Below are 14,949 nucleotides of genomic sequence, written 5' to 3' on the forward strand. Positions count from 1 at the left end.
GCAACAGATAGCAGCCGTGCTATAACAGACGAATCAGAGATGCGTCTGGAAAGCAGGTTGCAAGGTACCTGAAACACAAAGACAGAAAAGGCACAATGTTAGTAACTTGTGTAACAAAAACGAACTTGATCTTAATGTTTCTAATGATCTCAAATATAGCAAACAAACACCAAACTGGCAACGGCGCCAAATTGATAGTAGGATTTTACTCAATTAATCCCTAAAACACTATCTTGTCGTTGTAGTATTTTAGGATGTCAATCCAATCCGGTGTGATGCAAACAGATGAGATATGATCAGAAAGCTCTAAGTCAAGCCAAGCAGAAAGTTGGTTGGTTCTAACAGTCCTAGTATGCAATAACAGAAATGAAGTGAAACTAAAAGCAGGAATGGCAATAGCAGGCAAGTGAATGACAAAGCAGAAATGATAACAGGCAATCAAATGGATAAACGATTCCTAAGGATGGGGTAATCGAATAGTGTGGTCTACTTAATCTATTCAGTCGGTTGACAAAACTTCACAGAACCTATCCCTAGACAACAAGTTCAACAACAGATTAATTCACTCCCGTGATAGAAATCCTCAAGCAAAGCTAGACACTGACCTAAATCCCTTTAGCGATCTCTAACTAAGCAGGCATTATCGAATCAACATGTTAAAGTCAATACCCTCTCTACAGCCAATCCCTTGGGGTAGAGTCAGATATCTCTGGAATTAATAGGATCCAACGCCCATTAAACGCCTTCTGAGCGCTGGACGTCTGGACTCATACTCCACATTAGCCAGTGAAATAAGCAATAAGCGCAACTAATCCAGAAGGGATTCTAGAATTCTAAACTCAACCACCTAAAACGACCAAGTAAACCACAACTATTCTATCCCATCCTCAGAAATACAGTTCACTACTCAGACATAATCAAAGACAATAACAAAGCAACAATTGAAAACATGATAACAGAAATGACGAAAGACTTAAACGAAAACTGAATATCAAATACTTGAGAACGAAACTACAAAGTCGCAGGAGAAACACTGCGGCTATCAAAGTTGCGAAAATGTAAAAGCGAAATAAAACGGATAATAGCGGATGCTAGCCGACGCCCTAGGAAAACCCTAAGAGGTAGTTTATATAAGCGAAAAAATGAAACAAATAAGGAAACTAAATATATAGCGAATCTTCACGTCATGATCCTGCGACCGAATGTGTCATTGGCATCTGACGGGCTGAAATGAGCTTCCTAGTGATCGAGTATGTCATTGATCAAACTGGGCTTCAGGGGCTCCGTCTTGCGATCGAGTGAAATGCAGTGAAGTCGAGATTGAATGGTCCAGCGACCTTGTGATCGAGTGCGATCGAGTGGATGTCATGAGGGTGTGATCGAGTGGTTTCGATGGGGTGATTCCTCCGGCTTCGCGATTGAGTGAAACTGAGCTGTTTGCTTCTCCGGGGTTGCGATAGAGTGATTTGCCCTGGCAGGGCTCCGAGGCTGCGATAGAGTACTTTTGCTGAAGGCGTCATTGGGCATTCTGACTTCATGTTCTGTTTTTCCTCTGTTTGAACTCCAAAAGCATCCAAAGTACCTGAAAACAACCAAATATGCCATGCACATGCAATCCTAATGCAAAATCGTCCAAAGTATGTAAAACACACTAAAACGACTCCTAATGAGATGAAATGTGGATGAAACAATGACAAAGTGGTGAAGAATGAATGCCTAAATCATGAAAATTATAGACATATCAACTCCCCCAAACTTAGTCTTTGTTTGCCCTCAAGCAAACAAGAAGACATAAGCAGAAGGAGAGGTTTGAAGTTGGGGATTCAGAACCAAAGCATGAGATATGACAATTAAGATCAATGTACCAGCTAACAGTTCTAAGATGCGAGGTGATCGACTTCTACTCAAAAACTTTAGCCATGCTCTGTTATGATCCAAACCTACACTCAAATGCACAATGCGTCAAGATCAACCAATCCCTTTAACATTCATTAAGTTCAAAAAAATGAATCAAGATATGCATCGCTAGTGAACTCATTTGGCTAATGACAGGTTATGAGACAAAGATGGTCCCTTTTTAGTGGTTCAGATTTTAATAGCAGGGGACTCTCAATAAAAAGGACTTAGCTTTAGAAGAATGCTAAAGGTAAGTGCCAACCTATGCATACAAGAATAGCACCCCATCTACCCAATGACATAAACCGTGAATAACAAGTAGATAGTCCTATCTCTAAACCCAATGATGATCCTAAGTCTACCCTTTTGCACTAAAGGCATATTTCGATTTTTTCTTGGATCAACGTTTCCTTTTCTTTTCTTTGGCTCTTGTTCTTAAGGAGAAGCTTTTCTTAAACTCTATGAGTCTAGTCTAGTGACTTGGGTTTTTCTTAAACTCTTATGGCTCTTATCATTTTTTTTCTTTTTTTTCTTTTTTTTTTTTTTTTTTTTTTTATTGCCATCTATTTCTTTAGAACATATCTTAACAATTCTATGCTTCCCAAACATTCACTAGACCACAATATGATTTTCAGCTTCCTTCTCCTAAAGACTCTAACCTATTTTTTTCTTTCTTTTTCTTTTCACACTCAATCTCAATCCCCAAATAAGTTCCCACCTAGTCCTACCAAGTCCGAAAACGCGGATTGGAACTACATGAGATACTACTCTTGTCGGCTCAAACCTAACACGTTCTACCAAGCTCAATCCTGAAAATAGGCCTCACATGCTCTCACAAAATAACATGGCTTGAAAGAAGGGTTGGTTAAGGGTGGGGGAACTACTCCAATAATAGAAGCAGCTACTTGGATTAACAAGAGTGGTGAATAAGTGAAAGAAAATCCAAATATGTATTCTATCCACGAGTTCAAAAACGATGCAAACATGATAATTATAAGTCAGATTCAAGTTCAAATTGACAGGGAAAGGTGTCATGACATGCATCGAGTGGTTTCTATAGAACATGGTGCGGTTTTACTTCAAAGTCATTCAAATGCCTCAGAGAACTAATAACTCATTTTAGTGAATCATCATGCTTACAAGGCTATTTCCTCATTATCCCCTATGCATATGCAACAATCCTATATGAAACACTCTAGACTTGATTCTAAATGTAATGCAACTAAATGATCACTCTGTTTTTGTGGAATTCATTTTCAAAAATTTTCAAATTTTTTTGTTTTTTTCTATGACTTAGATGATATGCAGACTCAAATGATATTCACAAAAAACAAGTCAAATACGTCTTGAACCCTCCCCCAAACTTAAATTATGCAGTCCCTTGTGTAATCAAAATTTGTGAAAGAATTCAAGATAAACACAGAAACAAAAACAAAAGCGATATTTACAAAGAGTTTTGGTGTGTTACCTCAGTAGAATGTCCTGGAGATGTAGTCATTCATATCTGCTTGAGTGTACTCAGCAGGCATGACCGGTTCTTGATGTGGCTCCGTCATCTCCTCGTCATTGTGCTCGATCGCAACCCCAGCAGGTTGTTCAGCACGACGCTCACGTGTTCTCCGCCCCGACATTATCCGACCCTTGCTTGATGATCGAACCATCCTAGCGCTCTTCCGCCTCTTGTGCTCCCTGACCTCGTGAGACGAGTGTCGTGCGGGTTCTTGCGGGACAGCGCGTTCTCTCTGTTGATAAGCAGATTGCCTTGGCGGGGCAATGTCATGACGCCTGGATGGCATGTCTTCTGGCGGGTTGTCCCTGGTGATCGCACTGGTGGATGTGGTGCAACTGATTGCCTTCTGCATGTTGTCAATGGCCTTGACACACTTATGGATGATCTTGTCTTGAAACTTGCACCACCTTTGGGTTAGATTGAGCTTCCGGTGTGCTTCAGCGAGACTCTTGCTTTCTCGTGAAGGGGGCTTGTGTTCTTCAAAGTGGTAGCGGCTCGTGTCATAGTTCTCCCAATTGGTCTCCTCATTGTCACTCTGACCTTCTACTTCTTCAGCATTTCGGGACGCGGATCCTCCAATCACAGCATGGAGGATTTCTTGTGGTGGCGAGAAGTCGATGTTGTCTCTCACCGTGATGGTTGTCATTTCACTGAATGGGAGAAGAAAAGTTGCTTCGCCTGTTGACGGGTGATCAAACTTGAAAGCGTACCTCCCGTCATAGACCTTATGTTCGATCACATGGGCAAGCTTGAGATGGGCGATATCCATCCAACGTGGTTGGATTGGATCCGGTCGCAGCGGGACGTCGCACGATAGGAGAATTGGTGTGACCACTCCTCCAATGCAAAGGGCTCCTTTCGCGTTCTTTTTGTCATTGGCCATTGCCCACCCTCTGTAGCTGGATAAGTGATTGAGAAGATACATTGACGGTGGTGTGTCATTGGTATCTCCCTTCATCGTTTTCCCGTCCTTGGTGTAACGGAGGAAACTTAGCAGCGCCAGGTCTAACGTCTCCATGTCTTGGTTCGTCACAGTGGCAGATATCTCCCTAGCGTAAGGGACATTGGCCATGGCTCTCTGGAAATAGCGAATGGCGGGATTGCAGATGGAGTTGCTCTTGGATCTTGCGGAGTTGAAGCTGGTGGTGTCTCCGATTGTGTTCCTCAAAGATTTCAATTCCTCTCGGGCAAACTTCGGTTTCATTCCCGTGCCACTGGGAAACCCAAACATGGATTCCAGCGTCTTGATCGCCATGATATAGTCGCGGTCGTCGATGGTGAAGCTTAAGTAACCAAGCCCTTCTTCTCTTAACTCAACAGCTGACAATCCCTCAAACAATTCCACTTGAAGTGATGAAAGGAATTGAAGTGTCTCATCCTCATAGGTAGGATAGGGATGAGACATGAGTGTTGTCATGTGGCATTTCTCGAACAAGAGCTGAACGTCTTCCAAGATGCCTAACTCCGCCATTGTCTCCGGGTGAGGATATCTTGTTCCCCAAAACGGATTTCTTTTGAGAGCCTTGTAGTAGTCTCCCGGCGTCAGCTTGTCTTCTTTCATTAGGGACTTGGTGGTCTTGCGGGTTTGCTCTGGAATGTACTCCGCATCATCTTCCATCTCTTCATCAATTAGCTCATAATTTTCCGTCATTGACCTCTTCCCTCTGGCTATCTCTTCTCTTCTCCTGTCATTGGCGACTGCTCGCTCTGTTTCCTCCACAAATCGCCTATACTCATCTGCTTCTCTCTTTGGCCTAGTTGACCAAGATTCAACATCATCAACATTGTAGTCGGCATCCATAGATGATTCGTAGCTGTGTGAACTCATCTTGAAGCTGAAATCGATTTGAAACTCACAACTAAAGCTCAGTAGGTTAGTGAGAAACAAACAAAGACAATGAAAGAAATGACTTCCTATTGATATAGAGTTGTGATCGAGTAGAATTTGATAGTGAGAGCTCAGGTCGCGATCGAGTGAAGCAAGCAAATGAGAGACAGGGTTGCGATAGAGTAGTTTCTGAGGTTCTGTTTTAGTCAATAACAGCTAGCAACAACGAAAGAGTTGAGAGCGTTTTTGGTAGTGAAGTAGAGAGATAAACAAGAGAGATGTTTTGAAATCACAAGTGATGAAGAAAAGTGAAGAGTGATGACACTTATCTCCCTTTGCGATTTGAATGAGTGGAGGAGGTGTGTTGCTTTTAAACGGACGGATGGGATGCAATGCCCGTTATGATGTCGGCAACGTGATAAGGTGACAAAACATGGTGCTTTATGTCGGCAGGATGGGGTTCCTTCAAGTCACGCGCCTTGTGATCGAGTATGGGTTGTTGATCCTTTAATTTCGTGTCATGGGCTACAATTGGACACAGCATGGGCTTTTTGGAGTTTTGGTGGAGATTGAAATCCAGTAGGCTTAATGGGACTGAGGTTTGTCATTGACGTTCTGTGGACACTTTCACTCCTCCTTGCGATCTAGTAGAAAATTGTTATCCCGAATCTACTATATCGCACTCCTGAGCTTTCACTCCTATGTTGTGATCGAGTATTTGAAAAAAAATTTGGAAAATTTTCATTTTAACACTCGATCACATCCTTGTTGATCACTCCAGCTGTTATTCATTTCCTGAGAATCAAAGACACAACCAAAACGAATCAAAAGTAACAAATAAATAAAAAGTATATACAGGGATAGTCATGGGACTTCCTCCCAAGTGAGCTTGTTTAGAGTCTCTAGCTTGACTCCTCACACTAATCAAGTGGAGAAAATGTGACAGAGGGAACTTGAGAAGTCCTCCTCTTCACTGATATCATCATCATACTCAGCATCCTCCCTTGACAGTTGCACAGCTGAGTACTCAATTCTTCTTTCCTCATAGTATGCTGCTTCCTCCTCTGGAGGGTAGTCTTTCTCTTCTGACCAATCCCAGGTGATCTCCTTTCTTGAAATCGTGTCATGGTTGAGCTGGGGCTGAACCTCCTTTTGCATTCGACTTAGTTTGTCTCTAAGCTTTTCAACAGTGTAGCTCAGCTTCTGAATGGTTCTGTTCTATAGATCAGTCTTCCTTTTGAGTTCCAGCCAATCAAGTGAGGAGGGTATACTCGATCGAGTAGTCGAGTTCGATGGCGGAGTTTGAACCGAAATTTGCTCCTTCCCTCTTTTGATCTCAAGGCCTTCACTTGGATCCGCTCTCTGGACCTCTAAGGTTTTTCCTTCTATTGGTGGCCTTGTCGGAAATTTGTTGATGTCAAACTGTAACTTGACATGCCTCCCAAGGTTGAGATCAATCTTACCATATCTGACATCTATTACTGCTCCCACTGAGGCTAAGAAAGGTCTTCCTAAGATCAAAGGATCCTTAGACTCTTCATCCATTTCAAGCACGACAAAATCAGTGGGTACCTCAACTCCATCTATCATTACTGGTACGTTCTCTAGAATGCTGAAAGGTCTCCTTGAAGTTCTATCAGCAAGGATCAAAGTGATGTCACAGGGCTTATACTGAATGAATCCCAGCTTCCTTGCCACAGAGAGTGGCATTAAACTGACTGAGGCTCCTAGATCACATAGACAATTGTTGAAAGTCAATTGCCTAATCGAACATGGCAGAGTGAAAGATCCAGGATCTTCCAGCTTCTCTTGAATAATCCTCTCACCAGCGGCTTGATGCATAATGACATCGTCTTCGTCATCTGAATCCTGATATATGTTGAGCCTTTCCAGTATCAGGTTTCTCACATCTTTGTGAGGGTCTGAAATCAACTTGAGAACTTCTACTAAGGGCATCACAGCTTCCATCTCACCAAGTTGTTTTTCTGCCAGAGATTCATATCTGCTTTTCCAAGCTTTCCTGAACGTCCATGGAAGAGCAAGTGAGGGTGATGGAGCTGGCTTGAATCGTTTCACCATCCTCTCGATTATAGCAGCCTTCTCCTCCAAGTCAGACTGAGCCTGAAAGAAAGGTTGAGCTGAATAGTCGATCTCAGCAACAGAGACTTCAATCTGAGTGGAAGCCTCCCCTTCTTGAATTACGCTGTCCTCAGTGTTTGATGTAGAGACATGTTGAGTTGGCAGGCTCTCGCTCATGTCTGATAGTGATTGCGTGTGCAGTGGCGTACTCCTTAGGGTTTTGGATTGCTTTTCCTGGAAGCTGGCCTGGGTTGTTTGTAACAGGTGGTGAAGTAGTGACGCCGTCCAGATACCGTACCCTTGTGTTCAATGATTCCAACCTGCTACTCAGTTCATTGAACTGTCTGTCAACTTTGTTGTTTAAGTCAGCTATCTTCTTAGCAGATTCCCATTACCCCTGCGGCTTGACCTTGCATGATCTGTTGGAGCATATTCTTGATGTCTGATTCCTGGGGTGCAGAGGCCTGATGTTGTTGTGGTGTGAAACCAGGTGGTGGCTGTTGCTGTTGATACCCTCCTTGGAACTGTTGCTTAGGAACGAACCCTAGGCTTTGGTTGTAAGTAACAAACGGTTTGGGTTGGTTCTGCTGCAGCTGCTGTTGAAGGTAAACTTGGTCCTGAGGATTGGCGACATTTGTGCTTCTGTATGACAGATTTGGGTTGGGTCTGTAATTGTTGTACCCTTTGTTGGAGCCGCCTTGGTTCTGAACATAACTGATTTCAGCGCCCTGATCATTCTCCCCCTCTTGGATTTGGAATACTTCGTCTTCAGAGGCGAAGTGAACATGCTTCTGCTGCACTTGGAGGAGTTTGTCGATTTTGTCATGGAGAGCTTTAATCTCTCGGCGGTGCTTGTCATCAGATTCAGTACTGGTGCAGATGCTTCTGTCATAATCCTCATTGTAATTGCCATCCGACTGAGCCAAGTTTTCAACTAGCTCCCATCCGTCTTCGACATCCTTGTTCAGGAAATTCCCGTTGGAGGCGGTGTCAAGGAGCATACGTATCTTAGGCAGGACGCCTCTGTAAAGTGTGCTGAGAAGAGATGCTTCCTTAAATCCGTGATGAGGGCATTTGGTTGGATAACCCTTAAAGCGCTCCCAAGCTTCACAGAAGCTTTCATTTTGCTTCTGAGTGAATCCGGATATCTCGTTCCGGAGTCTTGCAGTCCTGGAGTTGGAGAAGAATTTTGCCAAGAAGGCCTTTTTGCAGTCATCCCAGGTCGTGATTGATCCATGGGGTAGCGTTTTTTCCCACAGATGGGCTTTATCTCCAAGTGAAAATGGGAACAAGCGAAGCTTGAAACCATCTTCACTAACTCCATTGATTTTAGTAAGGCGACAGAGCCTTTCAAACTCATCAAGATGATCTAGCGGATCCTCCATTAGCAGGCCATGAAACTTGTTCCCCTGAACCATAGCAATGAGACCGCTTTTGATCTCAAAGTTGTTGTTCTGTACTGGAGGTGGAACGATTCCATGACGCTGGTTGTGGTTGTGAGGGAAGTCACCAGCACCAATGTTGGTAGGTTGCTCTTGCTCATCTACAACGTCAGCCATTGTGTCTGTTTCTGTCTGTTCTCTTAGTTGGCGAGCAATACGGTCGATGTTATCGTTGAATAGCAGGTTCTGATTTCCTTGTGACCGTGTATGCATGCAACAGATAGCAGCCGTGCTATAACAGACGAATCAGAGATGCGTCTGGAAAGCAGGTTGCAAGGTACCTGAAACACAAAGACAGAAAAGGCACAATGTTAGTAACTTGTGTAACAAAAACGAACTTGATCTTAATGTTTCTAATGATCTCAAATATAGCAAACAAACACCAAACTGGCAACGGCGCCAAATTGATAGTAGGATTTTACTCAATTAATCCCTAAAACACTATCTTGTCGTTGTAGTATTTTAGGATGTCAATCCAATCCGGTGTGATGCAAACAGATGAGATATGATCAGAAAGCTCTAAGTCAAGCCAAGCAGAAAGTTGGTTGGTTCTAACAGTCCTAGTATGCAATAACAGAAATGAAGTGAAACTAAAAGCAGGAATGGCAATAGCAGGCAAGTGAATGACAAAGCAGAAATGATAACAGGCAATCAAATGGATAAACGATTCCTAAGGATGGGGTAATCGAATAGTGTGGTCTACTTAATCTATTCAGTCGGTTGACAAAACTTCACAGAACCTATCCCTAGACAACAAGTTCAACAACAGATTAATTCACTCCCGTGATAGAAATCCTCAAGCAAAGCTAGACACTGACCTAAATCCCTTTAGCGATCTCTAACTAAGCAGGCATTATCGAATCAACATGTTAAAGTCAATACCCTCTCTACAGCCAATCCCTTGGGGTAGAGTCAGATATCTCTGGAATTAATAGGATCCAACGCCCATTAAACGCCTTTTGAGCGCTGGACGTCTGGACTCATACTCCACATTAGCCAGTGAAATAAGCAATAAGCGCAACTAATCCAGAAGGGATTCTAGAATTCTAAACTCAACCACCTAAAACGACCAAGTAAACCACAACTATTCTATCCCATCCTCAGAAATACAGTTCACTACTCAGACATAATCAAAGACAATAACAAAGCAACAATTGAAAACATGATAACAGAAATGACGAAAGACTTAAACGAAAACTGAATATCAAATACTTGAGAACGAAACTACAAAGTCGCAGGAGAAACACTGCGGCTATCAAAGTTGCGAAAATGTAAAAGCGAAATAAAACGGATAATAGCGGATGCTAGCCGACGCCCTAGGAAAACCCTAAGAGGTAGTTTATATAAGCGAAAAAATGAAACAAATAAGGAAACTAAATATATAGCGAATCTTCACGTCATGATCCTGCGACCGAATGTGTCATTGGCATCTGACGGGCTGAAATGAGCTTCCTAGTGATCGAGTATGTCATTGATCAAACTGGGCTTCAGGGGCTCCGTCTTGCGATCGAGTGAAATGCAGTGAAGTCGAGATTGAATGGTCCAGCGACCTTGTGATCGAGTGCGATCGAGTGGATGTCATGAGGGTGTGATCGAGTGGTTTCGATGGGGTGATTCCTCCGGCTTCGCGATTGAGTGAAACTGAGCTGTTTGCTTCTCCGGGGTTGCGATAGAGTGATTTGCCCTAGCAGGGCTCCGAGGCTGCGATAGAGTACTTTTGCTGAAGGCGTCATTGGGCATTCTGATTTTCCTCTGTTTGAACTCCAAAAGCATCCAAAGTACCTGAAAACAACCAAATATGCCATGCACATGCAATCCTAATGCAAAATCGTCCAAAGTATGTAAAACACACTAAAACGACTCCTAATGAGATGAAACGTGGATGAAACAATGACAAAGTGGTGAAGAATGAATGCCTAAATCATGAAAATTATAGACATATCAGATATCCACAAGAAATGGTCAAGCCGAAGCCGCAAACAAGACAATACTAAGCAATCTAAAAAAGCGCTTGAATCATCTGAAGGGAGGATGGTACGAAGAGCTTCAACCTCTCTTATGGGCTTACCGCACAACTCCTAGGCGTTCTACCGGGAAATTCCGTTTTCTTTAGTGTATGGGATGGAGGCAGTTGTTCCGGCCGAGCTCAACGTGCTTGGACTTTGCCGAACAGAGGCTCCTCTAAATGAAGATGAAAATTCTGCAATGCTCGATGATTCGTTGGATACCATCATTGAGAGGCGAGACCACGCTTTAATCCGAATTCAGAATTACCAACACGCATCAGCTCGATATTATAATTCCAAAATCAAAAGCAGACCTTTCTTTGTAGGTGATTACGTCTTAAAGCGTGTTTTTGACAATAAGAAGGAAGAAGGAGCAGGCAAGCTCGGCATTAATTGGGAAGGACCTTACATTGTTACCGAAGTGGTCCGGAATGGTGTTTACAGGTTAAAAGATGTAGAAGACAGGCACGCGTTTTATGTTTAAAGAAGTTTTATGTTTAAAGAATGTGGAATGTGGTGAATTTAAAGAAGTTTTATGTTTAAGGAACACGCGTTTCTTGTTATGTACATGAACTATGGTGTTAATCCCGAAATGGGTACGTAGGCAGCTAGGAAACGAATTTACACTTATTCAAGCAGTAAGCAAAGAAGACGATGTCTCAAAACGCGCGCACTTCGAATTAAGAAACTCTTCTCGATTTGTAGAACATTTGGACTCCTTGATCGACATCATACAGTCCGGTATCCGAGCGAACTCGGAGATTCCAAGCTCGATCCAATCTCAGGGGTGGGAGTTGAGGGTGTGAAGTTCCCTTGATATCACGGTGACCCTGCCTAACATTCGGTTAATCTTTTTGCGGATTTTCCTCCTTTTTGATGTACACTTCTGGTGCTTAACATCAAGAGCTTTGATGAACGCCATCACGATTTCTTAATCTCTATCCAAAGGTCCCTTGATCATCGCACATGGAGTTCGGATTAGGGACCTGAAGAAGCCACGAGGTGGAGAAGGCCCTCTTCCAGGCACGTTTGGGATGTCTTCGTCCATCATCCCGACCCTCGAAAAGTATGGCATGGATTTTAAACATCGAAGGTTAAACTCCATAGCTGCAAAAAGAAAAGAAAGTTTAGATGAAAAATAAAGAGAACTTAAGAGTTGAAATTTATAGGGATTTTAAGATCGCAATTCCATTCGAGATCTGAGTGATTCGTGGAAAGACTCACGCCTTCAAGTCTTCCCAGCATTTATAACATATCTCCAAAACAAATATTTTGAAATCAAGAAAATAGGAAAGTTTCCATGAATTAAAAATGGGTCGGAGCCCATAGCAAGTTCAAAAGGAAATAAATAAAAAACAATAAAGTAAGTAGCGAGTTCGGAGGACATTTATGGAAGAGGCTCACGAACAGGCTTCTTCAACGCCGGTTCGGCGTTCAAAGTGGACGCTAAGTTTTTTGTCGTCCGCCTCGAAGTCATTCTTGACGCGCTTGCAGGGGTTGTTGTCCTCTTCTTCGTCGTCCTCCTCGCTTTCGGATGGGACCACCTCGACCGGAGCATTTACGGGATTAGGAACTTGACCGCGAACGCGGAGGTACATCCGAAGCATAGTCGGGATCTTGGCAACGCAGTCAAAGTTCCTCCACTCCCATTGAAAGGGTTCACTTTCCATGGCCCTCACCTTCCTTTCCACTCGAACGATGCGGGACTCGAGCGTTTGCTTTTTTAGGCCTAGACGCTGCCTCTCGTCGCAGAGAGGTGATGTTTATCGACAACCTAGTATAGAAACCGCTTAATATGAAAAATAATAAGAAGAAGAAGATTAGTAAAGGAAGGAAACTAAAATCCCGACCTTAACAATTCTAATTCGTAAATCCTAACTTTGGCGATAATCTAGTAAATCTAGGTTATTGAAAGCCGACTTTAGATTGGTATAAGTATAGGCCTAAGAATGCCATAAGATATATACTCACCCTTTTAGAAAATAGACGTTTCTCTTCCTGTTTATTTTGAGAGATGGCACCACAAATAACCTTCACCGCTCTTGCTGAATTGAAGTCTTTCAAGACAGATCCTAGCTGATACAGATGTAAGCATACAATCCTCTTGCAATACACTAGGAAAACAATAGAAATGATCCTAGCTGATACAGATGTAAGCAAACAATCGATTTTCACTTGATCTTAAACTCTTTATAGTCCTGAAATTATCATCGACAAATATGCTTATTAACACAAGTTTTATTGTTTTCTATATAGGATACTTTGATTCATGCTACTATAAAGAGACAACAATTCAACACGCTTCAAAGGTTCTGATAAGACCCAAAATGCGCTATTAAGTTAAGTAAAAGAAAGGGAATGAGATTTAGAAGAAATAGAGAATAAGAACAGAAGAATCAGAGAAAGGAAAGGAGAAAGGAGATGATGAAGAAGATAAACATTGTTATGATCACTACAAGAAAACATGTGATATTCCAACAGATGCTTCCAATAATAGTATTTTGTTGAAAATTTCTAACAGATATTCTATAAAATTGCAACAAAAATTTTATTTTATTGACAAATTTCCAATACATTTTGGTTATGATAAATTTGTCACAAACGTCGTAGGAATATTGTTGAAATTTTCCAACAAATATGATATTGTTGCAAATTAGCAATAATTATTAAGTTGTTGGAAATTATTAACAAAATATTTGTTAAAAACTAATTTTTTGTTGGAAAAGTGGGAAAAAAATAAAAACGTAACTAAAAAAAATACGGAAAAAAACAAAAAAAAATACAAAAAAAAAACGGAAAAAGCCAAAAAAAAAGAAAAACAATTTAGGTTAAATATGATTCATATTCTTCTCCTTTTCTCTTTCTTTTCCTGTGAAGAAGAGAGAAACATGTGGATAACAGGAAATCTAGGAACATGTCAGCTTCGGGAAAAAAATGATTATATCGATAACAGGAAATCTTAAGGGTTAATGGAGTTACCTGTAGGCGCCTGGAAATACGGTGAGGAGACTTTTGTTCCAGGTGGAGCTGTTGGAAAAATTCAAGAAAAATCAGTTGATGTGAGCTTCAGATTCTGATTCCATGTGAAGTTTATGTGATGAAGATTCAAGAAACTCGAGTTACGATTTCAGCGGATCAAAGGGGAAAAATAATCAGCAGCAAGAGAGGAGATGATTCATGGTTAGGAGAGTACATGAAGTCATCAAGGACAAAAAAAAAACACTGGTTCATCGAAGGAGCTATTCTGAGAGTAAACATGAAATTCAAAATTAGAAATTTATGTAGTCTATGAAAGTTGAAAGAGACTTAATGAAAGAAGAGTTACCGAGGATCATGTTAATAGATGACGGGATACGTTGGCATTGGAGAAGCAGTCCTAGTGTTTGTGACGATCTTGCAACACAGATTTGACAAAAAAGTGATTAGTCTTCGTAAAACTTGAAGATCATGAGTGTTTGGATAAAATGTCACAAAGGACTGTGAAGAAGCTACCTGGGGAATTTGTTGGAGCCGTGTTAGAAAGTGATAGGTTCCAGGTGGAGCTAAACTGAGACTGAAATAGAGTTTGACATGTCTCAAAATTTAGAAATTCTAATCTCTAAGTGTGAAGAAGAGACAAGAGAGAGATTAGATGTACATGGGATTTACAGAGGAGGTGTTGGTAGGATTCTCCAGAGAAGCTTTGGTGGAGTTCATCACCTAAATTGAGAAGAGGTGGAGAAAATTGAAATTGAGTTTCAAAATTCTCTGAAAATTAGAAGAATCTAATCTCTAATCATCACCACCAACATGAAAGAGAGAGATTAGAATATACCTGAGATGAACGGTGACGGCTTCGATCCGACACGGCGGAGGAGAAACGCAGCCGAAGTTGATTGATGGCTAAGATGCTGGTGATCCATGATTCACGAGTAAGAGGCATGGATGAGAGATGAAGAGAAGTCTCTTGTTTCACCAAAACGGAGAGCAACCAAAAAAAAAGGTGAAGGTTTGCAATTGCTTTCGCTGGAGCTAGCCATCGAAGTAGTCGGAATCTGAGTTTGATTTTGTCATCGAAAGGCAAGTTCATCTCTCCTTGTCGAGAACAAGAGAGCTCTCTGGGGAAATGAGGAGACGATGACAAACAGGAACGAAGGCGTTTGTTCATCGGAGGAGATTAGAGGCGAAGATGGCTGTGATGTATCATGA

At 41.8% G+C, this 14,949-nt stretch overlaps 1 protein-coding gene and 3 pseudogenes across 4 annotated transcripts; 1 reads left to right on the top strand and 3 right to left on the bottom strand.

Moving 5' to 3' along the window:
* Positions 1-3,197: 3,197 nt before the first annotated feature.
* On the bottom strand, positions 3,198-5,207 carry AT4G06664 (annotated as a pseudogene; the record flags this gene model as incomplete). The annotated part of the gene is made up of 1 exon: positions 3,198-5,207.
* Positions 5,208-6,160: 953 nt separating this feature from the next.
* Positions 6,161-8,968, bottom strand: AT4G06666 (annotated as a pseudogene; the record flags this gene model as incomplete). Its single annotated transcript has 1 exon — positions 6,161-8,968.
* Positions 8,969-10,678: 1,710 nt separating this feature from the next.
* AT4G06668 lies at positions 10,679-11,287 on the top strand (annotated as a pseudogene; the record flags this gene model as incomplete). The annotated part of the gene is made up of 1 exon: positions 10,679-11,287.
* Positions 11,288-14,388: 3,101 nt separating this feature from the next.
* On the bottom strand, positions 14,389-14,830 carry AT4G06655 (uncharacterized protein; the record flags this gene model as incomplete). The annotated part of the gene is made up of 2 exons (NM_001340560.1): positions 14,389-14,460; positions 14,576-14,830. 2 exons carry the CDS (start codon positions 14,828-14,830, stop codon positions 14,389-14,391), a joined length of 327 nt encoding a protein of 108 aa, NP_001328911.1.
* Positions 14,831-14,949: the final 119 nt, after the last annotated feature.

The sequence above is a fragment of the Arabidopsis thaliana genome, chromosome 4, assembly GCF_000001735.4.
Source record: "Arabidopsis thaliana chromosome 4, partial sequence".
NCBI lineage: Eukaryota > Viridiplantae > Streptophyta > Magnoliopsida > Brassicales > Brassicaceae > Arabidopsis > Arabidopsis thaliana.